At 45.6% G+C, this 26,907-nt stretch overlaps 1 protein-coding gene across 2 annotated transcripts in view; it reads right to left on the bottom strand.

Annotated features, from left to right (window-relative positions):
- The window catches only part of LOC125536315 (uncharacterized), a 35,555-nt gene extending 9,127 nt beyond the window's left edge, over positions 1-26,428 (bottom strand). The window contains exons 1-2 of one of the 2 annotated variants that reach the window (XR_015614497.1): positions 25,823-26,428; positions 23,843-25,600 (exon numbers count right to left, since the gene is read on the bottom strand). Coding sequence is in view for 1 of the 2 variants with exons in the window: in XM_087539294.1 (XP_087395420.1) it covers positions 25,459-25,600; positions 25,823-26,235 (555 nt within the window). In the remaining variant the exon portion in view is untranslated. Of the gene's footprint in view, positions 1-23,360; positions 25,601-25,822 lie in introns of those variants that run through there. The other variant, XM_087539294.1, reaches the window with a different exon arrangement.
- Positions 26,429-26,907: the final 479 nt, after the last annotated feature.

Raw genomic sequence — 26,907 nt, 5'->3', positions numbered from 1 at the left:
AACTATTCTGCTTATTCTTATGAGTACTATTGTCCGTCCGCAAGACTTTTTGCTAGGGCTCCAAAGCCAAAGTTCTCAGATGCTGCACTTAGACTTATTACTTCTAAGACACCCTTGAAGATGTGGGTGGCTAATAAAGCTTAACTCTCTTTTGCAGGGAAGGGTCTCCAGCAGAAAACCAAAATCGTCTGACGCTATTGCTGGGGACCTTAAACATCTTGTAGGGTGCAATATCAAATGCCCGAATGGTCTTACTATGTACTTCGTTCCTGAATCGCTTGCTACTCTCCCTATCAGTCCTAATCTCGATCTAAGCTTTCATAACCCACTGGTTCGTCAAATGTTTTTGCTTCACAATTCTCTTCGTGAAGCCTATCCCCCTAACTGCACTGTAGGGTACGACACCAGCTGCTTCAGAATGGATTATTGATAGTGGATGTACCAATCACATGACTGGCAAAAGAACCCTTCTTATGGACTCAACCTTACGTCCATCCGACAAGAGTCACACCACATTTGCTGACACTGGTAAAAGTAAGGTATTGGGTCTAGGTGGACTTGCAATCTCAAAGGATCAACACATGGATAAAGTCATGCTTGTTGAATCCCTTGGCTTCAACTTAATGTCTGTCTCAATGCTTTGCGATTTAAATATGATTGTGATGTTTGGAAAATATCGTTGCCTTGTTCTAATGGAATCTGACAAGTCTCTAGTGTTTGAAGGGTATCGGAAAGATGATTTGTACGTGGTAGATTTCTCAGCAGGACCACAGCTTGCCGTATGTCTTCTAGCAAAAGCTTCAGAATGCTGGCTCTGGCATCGGAGGCTAGGGCATGCTGGCATGAGGAAACTCCACACCCTTGCAAAGAAGAAGCATGTCATAGGCATCGAGGGCGTCAAGTTCAAGAAGGATCACTTATGCGGTGCCTGTGAAGCCGAAAAGATGACGAGGGACAAACATCCCTCGAAGATAATCATGACAACAACTCGACCCTTCGAACTGCTCCACATGGATCTTTTCGGTCCCACTCATTACTCAACTCTTACTACTACTGCTTGTCTCTATGGCTTTGTCATTGTTGATGATTATTCTAGATATACTTGGGTGCACATAATCCTCTACAAGACTGAAGTGCAGGATGTCTTCAGACGCTTCGCAAATCGAGCAATGAACAACTATGGCGCCAAGATAAAGCACATCAGAAGTGACAATGGCACTGAATTCAAGAACACTGGCCTTGATACATATCTTGATACTTTGGGCATCACACATGAATTCTCAGCCACGTACATGCCACAACAGAATGGCGTCGTCGAACGCAAGAACAGAACACTCATTGAGATGGCCCGAACGATGCTTGATGCATACAAGACTCCAAGAAAATTCTGGCCTGAAGCCATTGATACTGCATGCCATACAATCAATCGTGTTTATCTTCACAAGCTTCTGAACAAGACATCTTATGAGCTCCTAACTGGTAAGAAGCCAAATGTCAGTTACTTCAGAGTATTTGGCGCCAGGTGCTGGATCAAGGATCCACATCACACTTCAAAATTTGCACCAAAAGCACATGAGGGTTTTATGCTTGGATATGGAAAGGATTCGCACTCCTACAGAGTCTTCAATCTCTTTCATTATAAAGTGGTTGAAACAGTGGATGTGCGGTTCGATGAGACTAACGGTTCACAAAGAGAGCACCTGCCAAATGTGCTAGATGAAGTTCCATCCAGTGAATCAATCAAACTAATGGGAACTGGAGAAATCATACCCTCTGAAGCTCAACCTGAAGAGGAACTTATCATCTCCGCACCTGATCAACCTGAAGACAATGCTCAGCCCGAAGACAATCCCTCTAACAATGACAATGACAATGATCAACAAGAGCAAAATCTTCGCCCTGTACATCCTCGTGTTGCCAATGAAGTGCAGATTGAGAGAATAATTGATAGCATCAATACACCCGGTCCGCTCACTCGTTCAAGGGCAACTCAGCTAGCAAATTTCTGTGGGCACTTCGCATTCGTCTCAATAACAGAACCCGAGAAAGTTGAAGAAGCCTTCATGGAACCTGAATGGATTCAAGCTATGCAAGAAGAGCTTCAACAGTTTGAGCTGAATAATGTATGGGAACTGGTTAAGCGTCCTGATCCTCGGAAGCACAATATAATAGGCACCAAATGGATATATCGCAACAAGAAAGATGAGCATGGTCAAGTTGTCAGAAACAAAGCTCGTCTCGTTGCTCAAGGATATACTCAAGTGGAAGGAATTGACTTCGATGAAACATTTGCTCCTGTGGCTCGACTTGAAGCCATACGCATACTGCTGGCCTATGCAAATCATCATAACATACTTCTATATCAAATGGATGTGAAGAGCGCTTTTCTCAATGGCAAGATTGAAGAAGAAGTGTATGTTGCACAACCGCCTGGCTTTGAAGATCCAAAACATCCTGACATGGTATACAAGCTCAACAAGGCACTGTATGGCCTCAAACAAGCCCCTCGGGCTTGGTATGACACACTCAAATACTTCCAGAAGAGCAAAGGGTTCATACCTGGTTCCCTCGACCCCACTCTCTTCACGAAGACATATGATGGTGAACTGTTTGTGTGCCAAATATATGTGGATGACATTATCTTCGGCTGCACCAATCAGAAGTACAGTGAAGAGTTTGGATATATGATGCAAGAGCAATATCAGATGTCCATGATGGGAGAGCTGAAGTTCTTCCTCGGTCTTCAAATACGACAGCAACGCTACGGCATCTTCATATCTCAAGAGAAGTATCTCAAAGATTGCCTGAAGAAGTTCGGTATGCAAGACTGCAAAGGCTTCAGGACGCCAATGCCAGCCAAACATCATCTGGGTCCCGACGACAATGGTAAAGAGTTCGATCAAAAGGTATACCGCTCCATGATTGGTTCTTTACTTTATCTATGTGCATCTAGGCCAGATATTATACTTAGTGTTTGCATGTGTGCTCGATTCCAAGCGGCACCAAAGGAGTCGCATCACTTAGCTGTGAAGCGAATTCTTCGATATTTGGCTCACACCCCAACTCTAGGATTATGGTATCCAAAGGGCTCAGAGTTTGATCTGTTGGATTCTCGGATGCTGATTATGCTGGTGACAAGGTGGATCGCAAGTGTACATCAGGCACATGTCATTTTCTAGGACGATCACTTGTATGTTGGTCTTCAAAGAAGCAAAACTGTGTATCTCTCTCCACTGCTGAATCTGAATACATTGCTGCTGGATCTTGCTGCGCTCAGCTTCTGTGGATGAAGCAAACACTCAAAGACTATGGCATTCATCTGAAGCAAGTACCACCCTACTGCGACAACAAAAGCTCCATCAAGATCGCCAACAACCCAGTTCAGCACTCAAAGACAAAGCACATTGAAATTCGTCATCACTTTCTCAGAGATCATGTTGTGAAGGAAGATATTGATATCATACACGTCAACACTGAAGAGCAATTGGCAGATATCTTCACCAAGCCCTTGGATGAGAAGAGATTTTGCAAGTTACGGTGTGAGCTAAATATCTTGGAATCCTCAAATGTCCTGTGATCAGGCACACATCCTAACACATATGCATATTGATGACTTAGATGTGCAACACACGAAGTAAAGTATATCTTCAATCAATGAAGACATTTGTTCTAAGTGTGAATACATTAATGTGGAATTTGACTTCGGAGTGCCACGATAATTGTGCGCCGTGTCTGGGTCTAATACTTCCTATACGGTGGGTAACGCCACCACCAAATTCTTCTGTTTGAAGTGTTTTACCCATGGCGTTACATTTGCTATGTCTTCACATTTTGTTTGTCTTCATTCTCAACTTGTCTTCATGATTATCTTCACTATATTGATTATATATATACTAGTGTTCTGTCCTCTACAACATTCACTTATAGCTATGTCTTCTTGTTGAATCTTTTGAACTAAGTGAATGTGATCGGACCCTAACCTCTCTATGCTTTCTATCTCAAACTCTATCTCTCCAAATCATATGCATTCTATTGAAACTGTCGAATGTCTTCTCTGTGTCCTTGTCAGCAGAAGATACAGAGACAAACATTAAGTCCGTTTTCAATGCTCATTCCTTCACCTGAAACCCGGAGAAGTGGGAACGACCACCCGACAATTCAGGCGTGCGTGGGACATGGAACAACCCCCGATATGCTGCATAATGGACACGTGTTCCTCAGATGTGAATCGCCAGGGGCACCTGTGTAATAACACAGAGTCGCCCTGTCCCTATAAATACACGCCTCACCACAGTCATTATCTCTTCTTCCACTCTCGCACGAACCCTAGCGCCACCGCTAGCTCTCGACGACGCCGGCGACGAAGCGCTTTGCTGTCGCAACCTCTCCGACGCCGTCTTCACGCCGACCGCGGACATCGTCCTCCCCGCCGTCGCTGTAGGTGTCCTCTCTCGCCAAGCTAGGGCACGAATGATCGAACTGCTCGGCCTCCTCTCCCACTCCGTCTAGCAGTTCTTTGTGTGGTAAATAAAACTTCCTTTTTTACGGCCCCTTTGATCCTACAGATTCGTCACTTTCTACCACAAGTAGTTTCTGTTCACACATGTTGGATCCACTTCATACTGCATCTCATATTATGCCTAGTATGTTCACTTATGCTTCACAAAGCAGTTAGATTCCTCACTTGTACTGATCTCTGGATTCGTACAAATCTGGAACCAACTCATCTATGAGTGAATGTCTTCGCACAATGAGGTCAATGTCTTCTAAACTGATTTATCTTCAAAATCTTCTGAGAATGCATATGACCTCTTCCCCTTCCCTCGCACCCTAATGCTGTCACAGGTATATGTACGTGGGAGAATCCCTTGGTTCTCATAGTCTGCATTCATTTGCAGAATTCTTACAGCATCATATAAATTCTCCCGAAGCCAGTTCCTATTTGTCCAGCAAGCGAAAGCCTTTGAAGCCTTTGAACGCATTGAAGACATTCAGTTTAAAGTTCATGGCTGCAGAGAAATCAGTAAGGAAGGGTGGCAGAAAGCGTCGAGGTGGAACATCAAGAGATTTGCCTGATGACCTCTCAGAGCTTTACAAGACAGATCCTGAAGAGGATTATAATCAGCGCAAGACCCGAATCCAGTGGATTCGAAGATATTGGGCAGAACAGTGGTACAAATACAGATTCGTGACCAAGGAATATGCCGAGAAGAGTGCTATCAAAAGTCCTTGGGGTGATATTCTCTTCCAAGGCCTTCCACCCAAGAACAGAGCTGAAGCTATTGCTCAGGGTTTCTATCCGTGTATGGTCCGTGGACCTCAGCCTGAAGATGCCGACCCATCATCATTGCTATGGTGTCGTGACGATAATATCTTCAAGCACAACTTCCAGCACGCAAAGGCATCGGCCAAGGAAAACAAGAAGTCATTGGGACTAGACTTCAACCCTGGTCCTTCCGCTCCCCGGGCTGACGGCACACGCGATGCCGAACCCAATGTCATCGGTCCTTTCTACAACCTTGAAGGTCTCATCACCCATATCGTGGTTCAAGGGACAGCCGTGAATGAGCCTGCAGATGACGCTGAATCAGATGAAGCGCCTGCAGCGCCGAAGCCAAATAAACTGAAGCAGCCAAAAGCTTCAAAGCCTGCCTCTGCACCAAAAATCTCACGAGCGAAGCCACTGGCCACTGCACCTCCTGAAGACATTGTGCAGTCTGAAGACTTGTCACGCATCTCCAAGCCCCAGAAGGTCAAGATGCCTCTGCCACACACCGGCCAAGAACTGACAGCTGCTGCTATTCTGCGCAACGATGCCATTGATCTGTCCAGTGATGAAGATCTTGCAGATGACGCTCTTGAGCAACTGATCAAGAGCAAAGAAGAAGCAGAAATCTTCAACAATTTGCCTCTCTTTGACGTGGCAATCATCCACGACTTCATTGATGAGTGGTTTGAAACGCCCAACCTCAGCTTTGAAGACCTGCAACTTCCCATTGGTCTTAGTGTCGCCTTCTATGGCGCCATTGCTTCAGAGCTAGCTCTAGCTCAGCGCATCGTCGAACTGAAGCAGAAGATTGACTTTGAGAAAGCTCAGTTCAAGAAGCATATGGCCAAGCTCAGCGTGCAAGAGGTCAAGAACTTCAAGATCATGCTGCACGAGCTTAAAGAAGCCTTTCTCAAGAAGCGTGAAGAAGCTCAAGGTTCTCGTGAGCGCATGAAGAGCCTGGCTGACAAGTGTGTGCAAGCCTACAATGAGGCTGAGAAGCGCAAGGCCCTTGGGTGTCCTGGCATCGACTCCAGGATGGCTGCAAAGAAGAAGAAGAAGCCCGCTATGGCCGAACCCGACGCACCAAGACAGGAAGCAGATCCCATTGTCTTCCCAACTAGCATGACTGGCTCGAAGCCAAAGGCTAGGTCAACCGCTTCAGAACTGAAGAAGACGAGGACTGCTGAGGCTAAAGCCAGAAAGAGGAAACATCCTGAAACCTCTGCTACTACTCCCTCCAAGAAGAAGCAGAAGACCAAGAAGGAACGGGCTGCTCCCACAGAGCCCTTGATTGTTGAACCCATCTTCATGGTTCGCCCAGCCACTGAACATCAAGAGCACCAACTGACTGTCCATGAGCCTGCTTTCACAGAGGCTCATGAAGCTGAAGACTTCCCAGCAGCTGATCCCACCGCTGCTGAAGACATTGGTCACCATGACCATGTTGAAGATGATGCAGTTCTTCCCCAGATCGAGCACCAACATGTATCATCGCCTGTGCTAACGCACAGCGAACTCATCAGCATTGGTCGTCCTCTGACGCCAATTGCTCAGGATGCATCATGGGCTGATCACCCACAAGCACAAGAGGAAGATGAAACCCCAAGAGTTCCTACACCCCCGTCTCACCAAGAAGCTATTCTCGAGGAGAACGTGACTGTGACCGACCCTCCAGCTCATCAAGTGGAGGTTGAGAATCTTGAGGCTGCCACCACCAACACCAATGAAGCCATTGACGCTGTCATGGCTGAAGCCAATGTAGAGCCTACACCAACCCACGCACCAGAAGTCAGCGAAGCCAATGATACTACTGCTTCTATTCCTGCGCCTGCTGCTGGTCCTCAGTTTCACTATCATGTTGAGCACAGGCCTCAGGTATAGAAGACAATCCCAAGATTTCCCAGGTTTCCAGGTCCTGCATCAGCACTTGGATCCTTCAATGTCAACGGCTTCAAAGCAGACAACACTTTCTTCAATAGCTCCAGGAACCCCTACTCAAGGGAAAGAATATCTTCTGATCGGTTCTGGAGCTATCCGCAGCGAAGCTATTACTCCTGCATTCTGTACAATCAAGGTCGCATCTTCCCACATAAGCGTCTTGACATCGAAGCAATAGCTGGTCTGCCCTGTCTGGAAGAAGCTCTGGATTGCTTCAAAGAGGTTGGCTTGTTGCCGTTTGTCACCGACCAAGAGCACTGGAATGAAGAGTTGCTGCTCCAATTCTATTCCACACTTCACATCCATGGGTACAATAGAGATCCGAAGACTTGGGTCCTGGAGTGGATGACAGGAAATGTTCATCACGAAGCCAAAGCCTTTGATATCATTGAGCTCACTGGTCTGCCCACTCCTGGCGATCTCTACGAACCTGGCTGTCAGCTTCACAATGAAGCTATGGAGAGCATCTTTCAGAAGCCTGAACCAAATATGAGTCAGATGCTCAGTATGATGAATCCATTGCCACAAGATGCTGCATATCCTAAGGAGTTCCTTGTTGAAGACCTTGAGTATCTGCCAAGGACTATTTATCACATCATAAGACGAACTCTCTGGCCTATCAAAGGACATTCTCCACATGTCAAGCTGGAAGGTGCAATGAAGACTTTGGTCTTCTATATTCTTCATGGCAAATGCTTCAATGCACAGGACTTCTTCATCCGCCAACTTGCTGCATCAGGCTCTGATCTTTTTGGCTTGAAGTTCTACGCTCCATGGATAATGCGGCTGATTAAACTCCACTCCGCTATCTCATATCAGCCATCTGCTCGCAATCATCGGATCTTTCTGCCTGATGTGGATATGTCCGTTGAAGCCATTTATCCTGAGCCTACCAAGAAGCCTCTTAGTCTTCAGACTGCATAGCATCAAAGTTTTTCTCAGAACATTGAAGGAGTTGAAGCAGTCATTCATGTTTATCCGTTGGCTGGAACTACACGTGCACCACATCCTGCCCTTACCGAAGCCACCGATAGAACAATTGCACAACGACCCAAGAAGCGCACTCGTGTCCTTAATGACCGAGAGCTTCTGGTGGCTCTTCATCAGAAACAAGATAGGCATCATGACTGGCTGAAGCGCCAAATGCAAAGCCTCTTGGTGGATGTCAAGCGCATTCGCAATCTTTCCACCAAGAATGCCTTTGTTGCCCATGAAACCTCTCGACGCACATGGAAAGGGCTAACGCTTCTGTGCTCTGAAGATGATCTTCAAGAAGATGGCTTCTCTGAACGCTTCAAGTTTGACTCCACACCTCCTCGAAGGGCAGTGCTGCGACGAACTCCATCTCTTGAAGACTCTGAGTTCTCTTCCTCTGCTGCAACTGTGAATGCCAGAGTGATCGAGGACGAAGACGATGCTACTTCACCGCCACCTCCTTCAGCACGCTTCGACCCTGCTCCAAGTTCTTCTGCACCACCGAACACCACCGACGACCCTGCTTGTAAGTGCATCTAGTGCCACCCCTAGTTGGTTTTGGAGTATTGACGACAAACCTAGTTGAGGGACTAATGTGTTTGTGAGAATTGCAGGATAACACAGGTAGAAGTCCCTCATTGATTCGGTTTTCCTACCAGAGATGACCCCTAAAAATGTATGAAGACATTGATGTCACAGGTGGTATATGAAGATATTCTCATCGAAGACTATGACAAGAGAAGACATCGCATGAAGCCTATGGAGCTCGAAGACTTAGATCTTTCGTAGTTCTCTTTCTTCTGTGTTGAGTCATAGGAACCACCCTACTGTTAAGTGGGGTCCAAGAGAACCAGTCAGAATGACTGAAGTGATGCTTAAACAAAACCTATGTCTTCGAGTGAAGACTTTGAGAGCGAATCTTGTCCAGAGTCGGGCAAGTCAGCTTTGCTTGAAGCCCAAGTAAAGTTGCCATGTGAGTTTGAAATCTGACCGTTGGAACACGTGTCAGTTCCTTAGTGACCCAGGGTCATTTCGGACAAATCAGGCCGGATTGCCAAGTGGCTATAAATAGCCCACCCCCTACAACCATAAACAGTTGGCTGCTCAGATTCAGAGTACGGCTTTTGTCGTTTGAGAGCAACCCACCTCGAAGCCTTTGAGAGAGAATTCCTTGCGAGGATAAAGCCCTAACCACCCAGAGCCAAAGAGAATTAGGCATCACTTAAGCCTTCTTGTCTGTATGATGTGAAGACTTATTACACTTGAGGACTGTGCATCCTCCAGCCGGTTAGGCGTCGCGTTCTGAGCATCCAAGAGACATTGTGGATTGCCGGTGAACGAAGTCTGTGAAGGTTTGGGAGTCTACCTTGAAGACTTACCAGAGTGATTGGGCGAGGTCTGTGTGACCTTAGCTCAAGGGGAATACGGTGAGGACTGGGTGTCCTGAGCTACGTGTTCAGGACTGGGTGTCCGGGACTGTGTGTCCTAAGGTTTAAATACCTAGCCGCCCTAACCAGACGTACAGTTGTCACAGCAACTGGAACTGGTCCAACAAATCATTGTCTTCAGCGAGTCACTCGTTTCATCTTCCCTTCCCTTTACTTACTGTTACTCCTTGTGAAGTCATTGTATGTTCGCACTATCTTTTGTCTTCACTGAGTGACTCGTGTTCTGTGTGGCTTCACAATATCTTCCTACCTGATCCTTACTACATTGCTGCTATTAGTCATTGTGCTTTCACTCTATTGAATACTTGACTATGGCTTGCCTAGTGTAGTCTACCTTCCGCTGCAGGGTAATAGGTTTATTTCTATCGTTTGTCTTCATAACTTCCATGTTTTGAAGACTTTCATAAAAATCGCCTATTCACCCCCCCTCTAGTCGATATAACGCACTTTCAATTGGTATCAGAGCGAGGTGCTTCCTTGTTCTGTGTGATTCGGTTTAACCACCTGGAGTTTTAGCTATGTCGACTGCAAGGATAATTAAAGTCTCCGCTGCATGCCCCCTCTTCGATGAACTGAATATCCCTACTGGAAGAATAAGATGCGCATGCATCTTGAAGCCACTGACGTCGACCTATGGTATGTCGTCAAGAACGACGTTTCCAAGGCTGGAGAAGGTGTCACTGCTGCTGATGTCAAGAAGTTCGTTCAACTGGACTCTACTGCCAAGAATATCATCTGTGGTCATCTGACCAAAGGACAGTATGGCCGTGTGAGTGCTTTGGAAACATTTAAGCTGGTCTGGGACTGGCTCTCCAAGGTCAATGAAGGCGTCTCAACCCAGAGAGATCAGAGAATCAGTGTCCTCCGCAACCTCTTCAACCGCTTCAAGCGAAATGACAATGAGAATGTCCAACTCACATTTGACCGACTCACTGACATCACAAATGAGTTTCAAGCCCTCGGCGCTACTGAGATCACCAAGCATGAAGTCGTCAAGACACTACTGAGATCACTTGACAGTTCGTTTGACACCCTAGCCCTGATGATTCAAGAACGTCCTGACTTCAAGACACTCGAGCCGTCTGACATACTTGAGAGGCTCAACACACATGAGTTTCAGCTTTCCGAGAAAAGAGATATCTACGGTCCAAACTATGGGCGAACTCGTGCCTTGAAGGCAAAAGTTGTCTCCTCATCTGAAGAAGAATCTGACAGCAGTTCGGATGATCCTGAAGACATTGGAAGGGAACTTGCTATGCTTGTGAAGAAGTTCCAAAAATTCACCAAGAAGAAAGGTTTCAAAAAGTCTTCCCTATCAAGCTCAAGGAATGATGAAGCTTCTGCTCATGACTACAGGAAGAAAACATGTCACAAGTGCAAGAAACCTGGCCACTTCATCTCTGAGTGTCCACAGTGGGACAATGAGAACAAAAAGAAGAAGAAGAGCAAGGAATATGACTTTGACGACAAGAAGAAGAAGAAATACTCAAAGTCTTCTTCCAAGTCTTCCTCAAAGTCTTCATCACACAAGAAGAGCTCATCTGGCAAGGCACGTGCGTTTGTTGCCAAGGAAATGGATTCAGAGGAGCAGTCCGCTTCTGAGGAGGCGGAGGTGGAGTCTGAGGAGGAGTCCGATTCAGGCGTCGCAAGTCTGGCTACTGCATATGTTGCCAAGTCCATCTTCAACACTGAAGACAATGACTTCACCACCGACACCGATGAAAATGACAAGGACTACTCCGCTTCTACCTACTGCTTCATGGCACGCGGTGCCAAGGTAAACACACGCACTACTCACTATCAAACATCTAGTGACGATGACTCTGATTGTGGTTCAAAACCCAGCTACAAAACACTTGCTAAAATTGCAACTGAACAACAGAAAGCTATGGAACATATTCAAAAACTGTTAGACAGAAGCGATGATCTGTTAGGTGCTGAAATGACTCGATTTGAATCCTTAATTGAAGACATAGAAAATCTTCACGTTAAGTATGTGGAACTTGAAAGTCGTCATGAAACTCTCTCAACAACTCATGAAAAGCTTTCCTATGATTATTTTCAAAGGAAGCAAGATCTTGAGAAATTGAGAGCGGCTCATGAAGATCTTCAAAAGGAAAATGAGTCACTTCGCGCCAAACAGATCAGTTTCGCTCAGGAAGGATTTGAACCACCATGTCTTAAATGCATTGAGCGTGATAATGCTACTTCTGTTGCTGGATGTTGTACTGCTACCACCGTTGCAATATCTTCAACTGTTGATGTGGTAACTAACCCCTCTGCTGAGGATACCACTGCTATTGCTGATGAGAATGCTAGGTTGAAGACATTGCTTGAAACAGGGATGTACAAAAGTATTAAAGGGCATCAGACACTATGTGATGTCCTCAAAAAGCAGATTCTGAACCGAAACCCGAGGAAAGAGGGTGTTGGATTCGTAAGGAAAATGAATGTTGATGGCTCTTACTGGAAACCTGAGCAGTACCCCAAAACCACGTGGGTTGCTGCAAAGGAACCTTCAGCAGATCCATCCAATCTATCTGGCTTCACTTGTGCTAACCCCATTATCATTGATGAATCCCTTGATGCAAACTATAAACTGTTTAAGAATCAGAATGGTGAAGTGTTTGCCAGCTACATTGGTACTAACTGCAGGAATGGACCGCCTATGAAGAAGATCTGGGTTCCGAAAAGGTGTCTGGAGAATCTTCCTGTGAATGTCATCATGACACCTCACGTGAAGAAGACAAACCTCAGACCAAAGGCTTCATATGGTCCAAAGGCTTCATACAGACAGAGGATTCACCTGAGTCGCACTAACACAAATGTTTTGCAGGGAAACCATACTCAGGCATATGAATATGAGAGCGGTTCATCAAACCGCCATGTTCATAAGACCAAGAACTATTCTGCTTATTCTTATGAGTACTATTGTCCGCCTGCAAGACTGTTTGCTAGGGCTCCAAAGCCAAAGTTCTTAGATGCTGCACTTAGACTTATTGCTTCTAAGCCACCCTTGAAGATGTGGGTGGCTAAGAAAGCTTAACTCTCTTTTGCAGGGAAAGGTCTCCAGCAGAAAACCAAAATCGTCTGACGCTATTGCTGGGGACCTTAAACATCTTGTAGGGCACAAGATCAAATGCCCGAATGGTCTTACCATGTACTTCGTTCCTGAATCGCTTGCTACTCTCCCTATTAGTCCTAATCTGGATCTAAGTTTTCATAACCCACTGGTTCGTCAAATGTTTTTGCTTCACAATGCTCTTCGTGAAGCCTATCCCCCTAACTGCATTGTAGGGTACGACACCAGCGTCTTCAGAATGGATTATTGATAGTGGGTGTACAAATCACATGACTGGCAAAAGAAGCCTTCTTATGGACTCAACCTTACGTCCATCCGACAAGAGCCACATCACATTTGCTGACACTGGTAAAAGTAAAGTATTGGGTCTAGGTGGACTTGCAATCTCAAAGGATCAACACATGGATAAAGTCATGCTTGTTGAATCCCTTGGCTTCAACTTAATGTCTGTCTCAATGCTTTGCGATTTAAATATGATTGTGATGTTTGGAAAATATCGTTGCCTTGTTCTAATGGAATCTGACAAGTCTCTAGTGTTTGAAGGGTATCGAAAAGATGATTTGTACGTGGTAGATTTCTCAGCAGGACCACAGCTTGCCGTATGTCTTCTAGCAAAAGCTTCAGAATGCTGGCTCTGGCATCGGAGGCTTGGGCATGCTGGCATGAGGAACCTCCACACCCTGGCAAAGAAGAAGCATGTCATAGGCATCGAGGGCGTCAAGTTCAAGAAAGATCACTTATGCGGTGCCTGTGAGGCAGGAAAGATGACGAGGGCCAAACATCCCTCGAAGACAATCATGACCACTACTCGATCCTTCGAACTGCTTCACATGGATCTTTTCGGTCCCACTCATTACAAGTGGACTCCTCCTCTTGGAGAGCAATATCAAATGTCTATGATGGGAGAGCTGAAGTTCTTTCTCGGTCTTCAAATATGACAGCAACGCAACGGCATCTTCGTATCTCAAGAGAAGTATCTCAAAGATTGCCTGAAGAAGTTTGGTATGCAAGACTGCAAAGGCTTCACGACGCCAATGCCAGCCAAGCATCATCTGGGTCCTGACGACATTGGTAAAGAGTTTGATCAAAAGGTATACCACTCCATGATTGATTCTTTACTTTATCTATGTGCATCTAGGCCAGATATTATGCTTAGTGTTTGCATGTGTGCTCGATTTCAAGCGGCACCAAAGGAGTCGCATCACTTAGCTGTGAAGCGAATTCTTCGATATTTGGCTCACACCCAAACTCTAGGATTATGGTATCCAAAGGGCTCAGAGTTTGATCTGGTTGGATTCTCGGATGCTGATTATGCTGGTGACAAAGTTGATCGCAAGTCTACATCAGGCACATGTCACTTTCTGGGACGATCACTTGTATGTTGGTCTTCAAAGATGCAGAACTATGTATCTCTCTCCACTGTTGAATCTGAATACATTGCTGTTGGATCTTGCTGCACTCAGCTTCTGTGGATGAAGCAAACGCTCAATGACTATGGAATTCATCTGAAGCAAGTGCCACTCTACTGCGATAACGAAAGCGCCATCAAGATTGCCAACAACCTAATTCAGCATTCGAAGACAAAGCACATTGAAATTCGTCATCACTTTCTCAGAGATCATGTTGTGAAGGAAGATATTGATATTATACACGTCAACACTGAAGAGCAATTGGCAGATATCTTCACCAAGCCCTTGGATGAGAAGAGATTTTGCAAGTTACGATGTGAGCTAAATATCCTGGAATCCTCAAATGTCCTGTGATCAGGCACACATCCTAACCCTTATGCATATTGATGACTTAGATGTGCAACACACGAAGTAAAGTATATCTTCAATCAATGAAGACATACATTCTAAGTGTGAATACATTAATGTGGAATTTGACTTCGAAGCGCCACGATAATTGTGCGCCGTGTCTGGGTCTAATACTTCCTATACTGTGGGTAACGCCACCACCAAATGTTCTGTTTGAAGTGTTTCACTCATGGCGTTACATTTGCTATGTATTCACATTTGGTTTGGCTTCAATCTCAACATATCTTCATGATTACCTTCACTATGTTGATTATATAGATATATATATACTAGTGTTCTGTCCTCTACAGCATTCATTTATAACTATGTCTTCTTGTTGAATCTTTTGAACTAAGTGAATGTGATCAGACCCTAACCTCTCTATGCTTTCTATCTCAAATTCTATCTCTCCAAATTATATGCATTCTATTGAAACTGTCGAATGTCTTCTCTGTGTCCTTGTCAGCAGAAGATACAGAGACAACCATTAAGTCCGTTTTCAATGCTCATTCCTCCACATGAAACCCGGAGAAGTAGGAAAGACCACCCGACAATCCAGGCGTGCATGGGACGTGGAACAAACCTCAAAATTCCGCATAATGGCCAGGTGTTCCTCAGATGCAAATCGCCATGGGCACCTATGTAATAACGCAGTGCCGCCCCTGTACCTATAAATACACACTTCACGGCGGTCATTATCTCTTCTTCCACTCTCGCACGAACCCTAGCGCCACCGCTAGCCCTCGACGACGCCGGCGACGAAGCGCTTCGCTGCCGCAACCTCTCCGACGCTGTATTCACGCCGACCGCGGACATCGTCCTCTCCGCCGTCGCCATAGGTGTCCTCCGTCGCCAAGTTAGGGCACGGAAGATCGAACTGCTCGGCCTCATCTTCCACTCCGTCTAGCAGTTCTTAGTGTGGTAAATAAAACTTCCTTTTTACGGCACCGTTGATCCTATGGCTTTCTCACTTTCTACCACAAGCAGTTTCTATTCACACAAGTTAGATCTCTCTCATACTGCATCTCATAACATGCCTAGTATATTCACTTATGCTTCACAAAGTAGTTTGATTCCTCACTTGTACTGATCTCTGGATTCGTACAAATCTGAAACCAACTCCTTATCTATGAGTGAATGTCTTCGCACGATGAGGTCAATGTCTTCTAAACTGATTTATATTAAAAATCTTCTGAGAATGCATATGACCTCTTTCCCTTCCCTCGCACCTTAATGCTGTCACAGGTACATGTCCGTGGGAGAATCCCTTGGTTCTCATAGTCCGCATTCATTTGCAGAATTCTTATAGCATCATATGAATTCACCCGAAGCAAGTTCCTGTTTGTCCAGCAAGCGAAAATCTTTGAAGCCTTTGAACGTGTTGAAGCCTTTCAGTTTAAAGTTCATGGCTTCAGAGAAATCAGCAAGGAAGGGTGGCAGAAAGCGTCGTGGAGAAACATCTAGAGATCTGCCAGATGACCTCTCAGAACTGTACAAGCCAGATCCTGAAGAGGATTACAATCAGCGCAAGACCCGAATCCAATGGATTCGAAGATATTGGGCAGAACAATGGTTCAAATACCGATTGGTAACCTAGGAATATGCTGAGAAAAATGCCATCAAGAGACCGTGGGGAGACATCCTATACAAGAATCTTCAACCCAGGTCCAGAGATGAAGCCATTGAACAAGGCTTCTATCCCTGCATGGTCCGTGGGCCACAGCCTGTTGATGCACACCCATCGTCACTACTATGGTGTCGTGACGACACTCTGTTCAAGCGCAACTTCCAGTTTGCCCAGAACTCAGCGAAGCAAAACAAGAAGACATTGGGACTAGACTTCAACCCTGGTCGCTCAGCTCCAAGGGCTGATGGCACACGAATTGCAGAACCCAATGTCATCGGTCCTTTCTACAACCTTGAAGGCCTCATCACCCATATCTTGGTTCAAGGGACTGCAGTGAATGAGCCTGCAGCTGATGCTGAATCAGATGAAGCGCCTGCAGCGCCGAAGCCAAAGAAGCTGAAGCAGCCAAAAGCTTCAAAGCCGGCCTTTGCACCAAAAATCTCACGGGCGAAGCCACTGGCAACTGCACCTCCTGAAGACAGTGTGCAGTCTGAAGATTTGTCACGCATCTCCAAGCCCCAGAAGGTCAAGATACCTCTGCCACACACCGGCCAAGAGCTAACAGCTGCTGCCATTCTGCGCAATGATGCCATTGATCTGTCAAGTGATGAAGATCTTGCAGATGACGCTCTTGAGCAACTCATCAAGAACAAAGAAGAGACGGAAATCTTCACTGATCTGCCTCTCTTTGATGTGACAATCATCCACAACTTCATTGATGAGTGGTTTGACATGCCAAACATCAGCTTCGAAGATCTGCAACTACCCATTGGCCTCAGTGTCGCCTTCCATGGCGCCATTGCTTCAGAACTAGCTATCGCTCAGCGCATTGTTGAACTGAAGCAGAAGATTGACTTTGAAAAGGCTCAGTTCAAGAAGCATATGGCCAAGCTCAGCGTGCAAGAAGTGAAGAACTTCAAGATTATGCTGCACGAGCTCAAGGAAGCCTTTCTAAAGAAACGTGCAGAAGCTCAGGGTTCGCGTGAGCGCATGAAGGTTCTGGCTGACAGATGTGTGCAAGCCTACAATAAGGCTGAGAAGCGCAAGGCCCTTGGGCGTCCTGGCATCGACCCCAGGATGGCCGCAAAGAAGAAGAAGAAGCCCGCTACGGCTGAACCCAACGTACCAATGCAGGAAGCAGATACCATTGTCTTCCCAACTAGCATGACTGGCTCGAAGCCAAAGGCTAGGTCAACCGCTTCAGAACTGAAGAAGACAAGGACTGCTGAGGCTGAAGCCAAAAAGAGGAAACATCCTGAAGCCTCTGCTACTGCTCCCTCCAAGAAGAAGCGGAAGACCAAGAAGGAACGGGCTGCTCCCATAGAGCCCTTAATTGTTGAACCCATTTCCATGGTTCGTCCTGACGCTGAACGCCAACTGACAATCCATGAGCCTGCTTTCACAGAGGCTCATGAAGCTGAAGACTTTCCAGCAGCTGATCCCATCGCTGCTGAAGACATTGGTCAACATGACCATGTAGAAGATGGTGCAGTCCTTCCTCAGCTCGAGCACAGCGAACTCATCAGCATTGGGTGTCCTCTGACGCCAATCGCTCAGGATGCTTCATGGGCTGATCTCGCACAAGAGGAAGAAGACTTTGAGGCCCAGCCAACTCCAACTACACAGGCATCGCCTGCGTTGCGCAGGCTTCGCAAAGGACCAAGGCCTCCAGTCTCTGTGTCTGAAGCTGAATCTGCTGAAGACATTCCGGCTGCATCAGTCGATGAAGAAGAAACCCTAAGCGCTGCTACACCCCCGTCTCACCAAAAAGCTGTTCTTGAGGAGAACGTGACTGTGACCGACCCTCCAGTTCATCAAGTGGAGGTTGAACATCTTGAGACTGCCACCACCAACACCACTGAAGCCACTGACGCTGTCATGGCTGAAGCTAATGTGGAGCCCTCACCAACAAAAGCACCAGAAGTCAGTGAAGCCACTGATCCCGCCACTTCTGTTCCTGAGTTTGCTGCTAGTCCCCAGTTCGACTATCATGTTGAGCACGGGCCTCAAGTACAGAAGTCAATACCAAGATTGCAAGGTTCCCAGGTCCTGCATCAGCACCTGGCTCCTTCAATATCAATGGCTTCAGAGCAGACAACACATTTTTCAATAGCTCCAGGAACCCCTACTCAAGGGAAAGGATATCATCTGATCGGTTCTGGAGCTATCCGCAGCGAAGCTATTACTCCTGCATTCTATACAATCAAGGTCGCATCTTCCCCCACAAGCGTCTTGACATTAAAGCTATAGCTGGTCTGCCCTGTCTGGAAGAAGCTCTGGACTGCTTCAAAGAAGTTGGATTGCTGCCGTTCGTCACTGACCAAGAGCATTGGAATGAAGAGTTGCTGCTCCAATTCTATGCCACACTTCACATCCGCAGGTATAGCAGAGATCCGAAGACTTGGGTCCTGGAGTGGATGACAGGAAACGTTCATCACGAAGCCAAAGCCTTTGACATCATTGAGCTCACTGGTTTGCCCACTCCTGGCGATCTCTACGAGCATGGCTGTCAGCTTCATAGTGAAGCTATTGAGAGAATCTTTCAGAAGACTGGACCTAATATGAGTCAGATGCTCAGTGTGATGAAGCCATTGCCCCAAGATGCTGCTTATCCCACGGAGTTCTTCGTTAAAGACCTTGAGTATCTGCCAAGAACCATTTATCACATCATAAGGCGAACTCTCTGGCCAATTAAAGGACACTCTCCACATGCCAAGCTTGAAGGTGCAATGAAGACTTTGGTCTTCTATATTCTTCATGGAAAATGCTTCAATGCACAGGACTTCTTCATTCGCCAACTTGCTGCATCAGGCTCTGATCTGTTTGGCTTGAAGTTCTACGCCCCATGGGTCATGCGGCTGATCAAACTTCACTCCACTATCTCATATCAGCCATCTCCTCGCAATCATCGGATTTTTCTGCCTAATGTGGATATGTCGATTGAAGCCATCTATCCTGAGCCTGCCAAGGAACCCCTAAGTCTTCAGAATGCAGAGCATCAAAGTTTTTCTCAGAACATTGAAGGAGTTGAAGCAGTCACTCGTGTGGATCCTTTGGCTGGCACTACACGTGCACCGCATCCAGCTCTCACTGAAGCCACTGATAGTACAACTGCTCCATGACCCAAGAAGCGCACTCGTGTTCTCAACGACCGAGAGCTTCTTGTGGCTCTTCATCAGAAACAGGATAGGCATCATGACTGGCTGAAGCGTCAGATGCAAAGCCTCTTGGTGGATGTTAATCGCATTCGCAATCTTGCCACCAAGAATGCTTTTGTTGCCCATGAAACCTCTCGCCGCACATGGAAAGGGCTAACGCTGATATGTTCTGAAGATGATCTTCGAGAGGATGGCTTCACTGAGCGATTCAAGTTTGACTCCACACCTCCTCGAAGGGCAGTGCTGCGACGAACTCCATCCCTCGAAGACTCTGAGTTCTTTTCCTCTGCTGCAACTGTGAATGCCAGAGTGATCGAGGATGAAGACGATGCTACTTCACCGCCACCTTCTTCAGCACGCTTCGACTCTGCTCCAAGCTCTTCAGCACCGCCAAACACCACCAACGACCCTGCTGCTTCACCTACTCCTCATGGGAACGAGTAGATGCTCTATGTCTTCAAACCTTTTTGGTCCTTACTGACAAAAGGGGGAGAAGCATATGAGGTTGATAGTATTCAAGCGGGTCCATATGGGCGGATGCTTTATATTTTGCTTCGTGCTTACAACTCTCGTTTTGCTACATTTGGTTCTTTGAGTTGTAACACTTAAACTCGATGGTCGTCTGCTACTTATCTGCCACCTTGTGTTGCGATGATAAATTCCGCATGTACGACGATAAATTCCGCACTTAGATCATTCTGCAGACGTCCATTTTCCATTATGCATGTCATTATCTTCTTATACTTTCACATGCATAGTGGATTGTCATCATAAGTTGAAGTGGATCTCCACAAGTACAACCTGCCATGTGCATTTGCATTCCAAAAGCAAATTACTTATATGCACATCTTCAGGGGAGCCCTTGCAACTTATGAAGACAATTCCTTATCCTTTACAATTTCACAGATTAAATTCCCCGTTGAAAACTTCAACTAGTTTGTCATCAATCACCAAAAAGGGGGAGATTGTAAGTGCATCTAGTGCCATCCCTAGTTGGTTTTGGAGTATTGACGACAAACCTAATTGAGGGACTAATGTGTTTGTGAGAATTGCAGGATAACAGAGGTAGAAGTCCCTCATTGATTCGGTTTTCCTACCAGAGATGACCCCTAAAAATGTATGAAGACATTGAAGTCAAAGGTGGTATATGAAGATATTCACATTGAAGACTATGACAAGAGAAGACACCACATGAAGCCTATGGAGCTCGAAGACTTAGATCTTTCATAGTTCTCTTTCTTCTGTGTTGAGTCATAGGAACCACCGTACTGTTAAGTGGGGTCCAAGAGAACCAGTTAGAATGATTGAAGTGATGCTTAAACAAAACCTATGTCTTCGAGTGAAGACTTTGAAAGCGAATCTTGTCCAGAGTCGGGCAAGTCAGCTTTGCTTGAAGCCCAAGTAAAGTTGCCATGTGAGTTTGAAATCTGATCATTGGAACACGTGCCAGTTCTTTAGTGACCCAGGGTCATTTCGGACAAATTAGGTCGGGTTGCCAAGTGGCTATAAATAGCCCACACCCTACAACCATAAACGGTTAGCTGCTCAGATTCAGAGTATGGCTTTTGTCGTTTGAGAGCAACCCACCTCGAAGCCTTTGAGAGAGAATTCCTTGCGAGGATAAAGCCCTAACCACCCAAAGCCAAAGAGAATTAGGCATCACTTAAGTCTTCTTGTCTGTATGATGTGAAGACTTATTACACTTGAGGAGTGCGCATCCTCCAGCCGGTTAGGCGTCGCGTTTTGAGCATCCAAGAGACATTGTGGATTGCCGGTGAACAAAGTCTGTGAAGGTTTGGGAGTCTACCTTGAAGACTTACCAGAGTGATTGGGCGAGGTCTGTGTGACCTTAGCTCAAGGGGAATACGGTGAGGACTGGGTGTCCTGAGCTGCGTGTTCAGGACTGGGTGTCCGGGACTGTGTGTCCTAAGGTTTAAATACCTAGCCGCCCTAACCAGACGTACAGTTGTCACAGCAACTGGAACTGGTCCAACAAATCATTGTCTTCAGCGAGTCACTGGTTTCATCTTCCCTTCCCTTTACTTACTGTTACTCCTTGTGAAGTCATTGTATGTTCGCACTATCTTTTATCTTCACTGAGTGACTGCGTGTTCTGTGTGGCTTCACAATATCTTCCTACCTGATCCTTACTACATTGCTGCTATTAGTCATTGTGCTTTCACTCTATTGAATACTTGACTATGGCTTGCCTATTGTAATCTACCTTCCGCTGCAGGGTAATAGGTTTATTTTTATCGTTTGTCTTCATAACTTCCACGTTCTGAAGACTTTCATAAAAATCGCCTATTCACCCCCCCCCCTCTAGTCGATATAACGCACTTTCACTGCTGATTCACCTACTCTTCATGGGAACGAGTAGATGCTCTATGTCTTCAAACCTTTTTGGTCCTTACTGACAAAAGGGGGAGAAGCATATGAGTTAGATAGTCTTCAAGCGGGTCCACATGGGCGGTTGTTTTATATTTTGCCTCGTGTTTACAACTCTCGTTTTGATACTTTTGATTCTTCGAGTTGTAACACCTAAACTCGATGGTCGTCTGCTACTTATCTGCCACCTTGTGTTGCGATGATAAATTCCGCATGTACGACGATAAATTCCGCACTTAGATCATTCTGCAGACGTCCATTTTCCATTATGCATGTCATTATCTTCATATACTTTCACATGCATAGTGGATTGTCATCATAAGTTGAAGTGGATCTCCACAAGTACAACCTGCCATGTGCATTTGCATTCCAAAAGCAAATTACTTATATGCACATCTTCAGGGGAGCCCTTGCAACTTATGAAGACAATTCCTTATCCTTTACAATTTCACAGATTAAATTCCCCGTTGAAAACTTCAACTAGTTTGTCATCAATCACCAAAAAGGGGGAGATTGTAAGTGCATCTAGTGCCACCCCTAGTTGGTTTTGGAGTATTGACGACAAACCTAGTTGAGGGACTAATGTGTTTGTGAGAATTGCAGGATAACACAGGTAGAAGTCCCTCATTGATTCGGTTTTCCTACCAGAGATGACCCCTAAAAATGTATGAAGACATTGATGTCAAAGGTGGTTTATGAAGATATTCTCATCGAAGACTATGATAAGAGAAGACATCGCATGAAGCCTATGGCTCGAAGACTTAGATCTATAGTAGTTCTTTTTCTTCTTTGTTGAGTCATAGGAACCACCGTACTGTTAAGTGGGGTCCAAGAGAACCAGTCAGAATGACTGAAGTGATGCTTAACCAAAATCTATGTCTTCGAGTGAAGACTATGAGAGCGAATCTTGTCCAGAGTCGGACAAGTCAGCTTTGCTTGTAGCCCAAGTAAAATTGCCGTGTGTGTTTAAAATCTGACCGTTGGAACACGTGTCAGTTCCTTAGTGACCCAGAGTCATTTCGGACAAATCGGGTCGGGTTGCCTAGTGGCTATAAATAGCCCACCCCCTACAACCATAAACGGTTGGCTGCTCAGAATTAGAGTACGGCTTTTGTCGTTTGAGAGCAACCCACCCGAAGCCTTTGAGAGAGAATTCCTTGCGAGGATAAAGCCCTAACCACCCAGAGCCAAAAGGTGTTAGGCATCACTTAATTCTTCTTGTCTGTGTGATCTGAAGACTTATTACACTTGAGGACTGTGAATCCTCCAGCCGGTTAGGCGTCACGTTCTGAGCATCCAAGAGACATTGTGAATCGCCGGTGAACGAAGTCTGTGAAGGTTTGGGAGTCTACCTTGAAGACTTACCAGAGTGATTGGGCGAGGTCTGTGTGACCTTAGCTCAAGGGGAATACGGTGAGGACTGGGTGTCCTGAGCTGCGTGTTCAGGACTGGGTGTCCGGGACTGTGTGTCCTCAGATTTAAATATCTAGCCGCCCTAACCAGACGTACAGTTGTCACAGCAATTGGAACTGGTCCAACAAATCATTGTCTTCAACAAGTCACTGGTTTCATCCTTCCCTTCCCTTCACTTACTGTTGGTCCTGGTGAAGTCATTGTATGATTGCACTATCTTTTGTCTTCACTGAGTGACTGCGTGTTCTGTTTGGCTTCATAATATCTTCCTACCTGATCCTTACTACATTGCTGCTATTAGTCATTGTGCCTTCACTTCATTGAATACTTGACTATGCTTTGCCTAATGTAGTCTACCTTCCGCTGCATGGTAATAGGTTTATTTCTATCCTTTGTCTTCGAAACTTCCACGTTTCGAAGACTTTCATAAAAATCGCCTATTCACCTCCCCTCTAGTCGATATAACGCACTTTCACTTGTGATCATCTCAATTTCTTATTTCAACCTCCCTGTTATAGTGATAATGTTCCTTGTACTTGCCATTTGACTGCTCAATGCTTCTAAAATCTCAACACAATGAAGAGAATGAAACCAAAAGCTATGGACAAAAAGACGTAGAGAACAAATATGTACGGTACTTCATAATAAGACAACAAAATTTATGAGGCCAGGTTTTAGAAAACATTTTGAGATAGAATATCATTTTGGCAACCTTGCTCATATGTTTTAATCAGTACAGAGTATGTACCTGAAACAGATTGCCTTTCACCACACCTTTTTTCTCCATCGATGTGCTTCTCTGTAAATGGAAGCCTCTGGACAAAACAGCACCCAGATTTGAGAAGCATGGAGACTACTTTCTGTAGAAAACACAAAAGGGGAAATCTTATTATCACGGTTTCTCTTTGGAGTATTGTGATCAGTTAAAATAACCAATAGCAAAGCTTTTGCAGCGTACTACAGTAAGAAAAAACTTGGGGGCAAGGCCACAAGCTGGGAGATGACATTTGCGGGAGGCAATGGAAAGCTCCAAGATGACCGCTTGCAGGAGGGCTGAATCACAATACTAAAACACTCTTTAGATGAATTACACATTAGAAGCATTTTTAGATAACAAAAGAACCCCAGTGGTTCTCTAGGAACTTGGAACAGCAACTTACTAATACCAATTCGGCAACTACAATCAGTTTATTCTCTTGAAATATCCTCCCCTGTGGTTGGCTCATACTGCCCAGCCCTATTTTTAGAAAATGGTGCTAAGTTCTGAAATTAGCTACCACATCTGGAAATGACATCTTATGGACTCTTGGAGTACAGTCCAATTTCAAATTAACCAACAACAGCTTAGGCATTGAGTGACCAATAAAAATCCGTGCAAGTTTTTTTTTCAACATAACAATGACAGTGGAAAAGGTTCAGTTAAACAACTCTAGAGATTTATTTTTCTGCAAGAAAACAACTCACCTCTCCAAGAAGCAACCATGTCTTCCTTTCCTCCTTGAAGTCCTCGAACTGCAGCCTCCACTTTGCCCATAGAAGGAGCAGCAGCAGCGCCGTCTTGAAGACTTTTTTTTGGAAACTCGTCTCTAGCATAATCTACAGTTTCACTCCATCCCACACATAGACTGACATGCTCAACACGCGTTAGACTTGCTAATCTACAGTTTCTGGCAAACGTGCGTTGAATCAGTTTTCCGGACACTCGAAGAAAGCAATGAAATTTCCATGACTGAATCACTATCATCTAAGGAGCAGGTACATAAGTAAACTGATGCAATTTACAAAAATCATAATTAATCTTGGCTTGGCGCATCCTTTGCAAACTCAGTAGGACTGAAAATATCGTCCCTAGTCGATAATTTGAATAGTTGACTGGAAAACCTGTACTGGACACGTGACATGGTCTGATGAGCATTGCAAATTTAAAGAGGTTCTAGAATAATTGTGGCAGTGTCGAGAAGTGCCTAGTGCTCATGAATAGAACCCCAAACATGAAGTATAAATATCAATATTTTAGCAGATAAATTTAAGACTTAGATGCTCTGAATTTCTTCATTTGTGATAAAAAATGATATTGCAAGGTAGATCATTTTATTGTACAGTAAACTCTCGGAAAGCACCTAAATTTCAGTGTACAATCCGAATTGCTAAGAATACCTAAAAAATATAGGCATGGAAATTCTTAGTGCAAAGATTAAAACAACATAATTGCATAAACTTACAAGTTTTGCAGTTTTTTTTCTGAAATCGATTATTTTCTATCAGAATATTTGCTAGAACTAATATAGAGTTGGGATAGTTTACACGGATGATCGGTAGTAGTACTTGGTATCCATCAAATACTGTTAGTTGAACTGAGACTGCTTACAACCATTTGCTATAGAACTTACAGGTGTACTGAAGGATATTCATCAAGAGCTGGTCACTGAACTCGGGAGTCTTGGCGATCAAATCCTTGACAATCTCCTCAGCCTTGTACCTCACATGATACCACCTAAGGGAGGCCCTGTATTATAGCAAGAGGTGTTCAGAAATCAGATCTTGAAAATAATGCTACACTGGATGCAGAATCATGTCAACTGATATAGAGGTAGATATGAATCAATCACCGAAGCTGTTTGCTACGGAGCATGGCCACAAACAACTTGTTGAGTTTCACGGTGTCGAGGTGAGAGTTGGGGTACTTCTTGAGGCTGACATACAATACAGATATGGGCAGAGAACATACCTGATGAATGCAATGCCGGGTCCGCTCCACCATGCCACTTCGCAGGCTCGCTTGCCGACTGCGACGCCGGTAGGAGGGCCCGTGTGCCGCCTACCGGAGGCGGCCACCGCCGGCTGCTGCGGGAATGTCGTGGCTTCCGTCACCCCACCCTGCGGCTCGACGACCCAGCAGGCGGCAAGATCCTGGCAGCCGGACCACACCCTGCACACGCCCTCCATCACCTCGTCGTCACCCCGGCCTACTTGGCCCGCACCGACCCGTCCTCCATCCCGCCTGCCGCAGCCGCTCCAGCTCGGCGGGGTCGAGCAGGTGCTCCCCGGGTGTCTACTTCCGCGCTTTCTTCTCCCACCGCAGCGGCGCCTTGAGGCCCTCGTCCCTCGCCGCGTACCATAGGACCGACCTCCCATTCCCATCTCCCCCTGCCTTCGCCTTCGGAGAGCTCAAGGGAGCGGATCCGGTGGATGATCCGCGAGTGCATCCGCCAGGGACGCCCACGCTGAGGGGATTAAAAAAAGTCCTAAAACTTAACCAAACAGGGCCGTAATCTCTGTTATCTCGGTTGTCATGTAATCTCTCTTATTTCGGTTGTTATGAACAAGTGTTGCCACGAACAGGTGTTAATTCGTTTGTGTGAACAAGTGTTATTTCGGCTGTCACTATTCTGTAATTCATTTATTACTAGAGGTAACATAGACTTATAAGTTTTTTCTGTAAACAAACAGGTAAGGACTCGGGATTTATAAGTTCCTGTAAACAAACAAGTAGGGACTCGAGACTTATAAGTTGGGACTTAAAAAATTCTAGAACTTATGAAACAAACAGGACCTTAGTATTGGAGTTTATACCATGAAACATACTGTACAGTGTACACGAAGTGCCTAGGCACATATACACGTGGGAGTTCAGTGTACACCGACGTACGGAGCGTCACGCGCGGCCGGGGCCTCGGTTGCTCTGGCCAGCGTGCACATGCCCATGTCTAGCATCGGCCAGCATGCATGCAGCACAGGAGCACCCCTTGACGAAGCTCCTTGCTGCCTACTGTTTCTCTCCGACGCGTTAAGCGGTCCAGATATTGGAGGTTT

This window comes from Triticum urartu, chromosome 1A (genome assembly GCF_056163025.1).
Source record: "Triticum urartu cultivar PI428250 chromosome 1A, HENAU_Tu73, whole genome shotgun sequence".
Lineage (NCBI taxonomy): Eukaryota > Viridiplantae > Streptophyta > Magnoliopsida > Poales > Poaceae > Triticum > Triticum urartu.
This window is presented reverse-complemented; position numbering and strand designations above follow the sequence as displayed.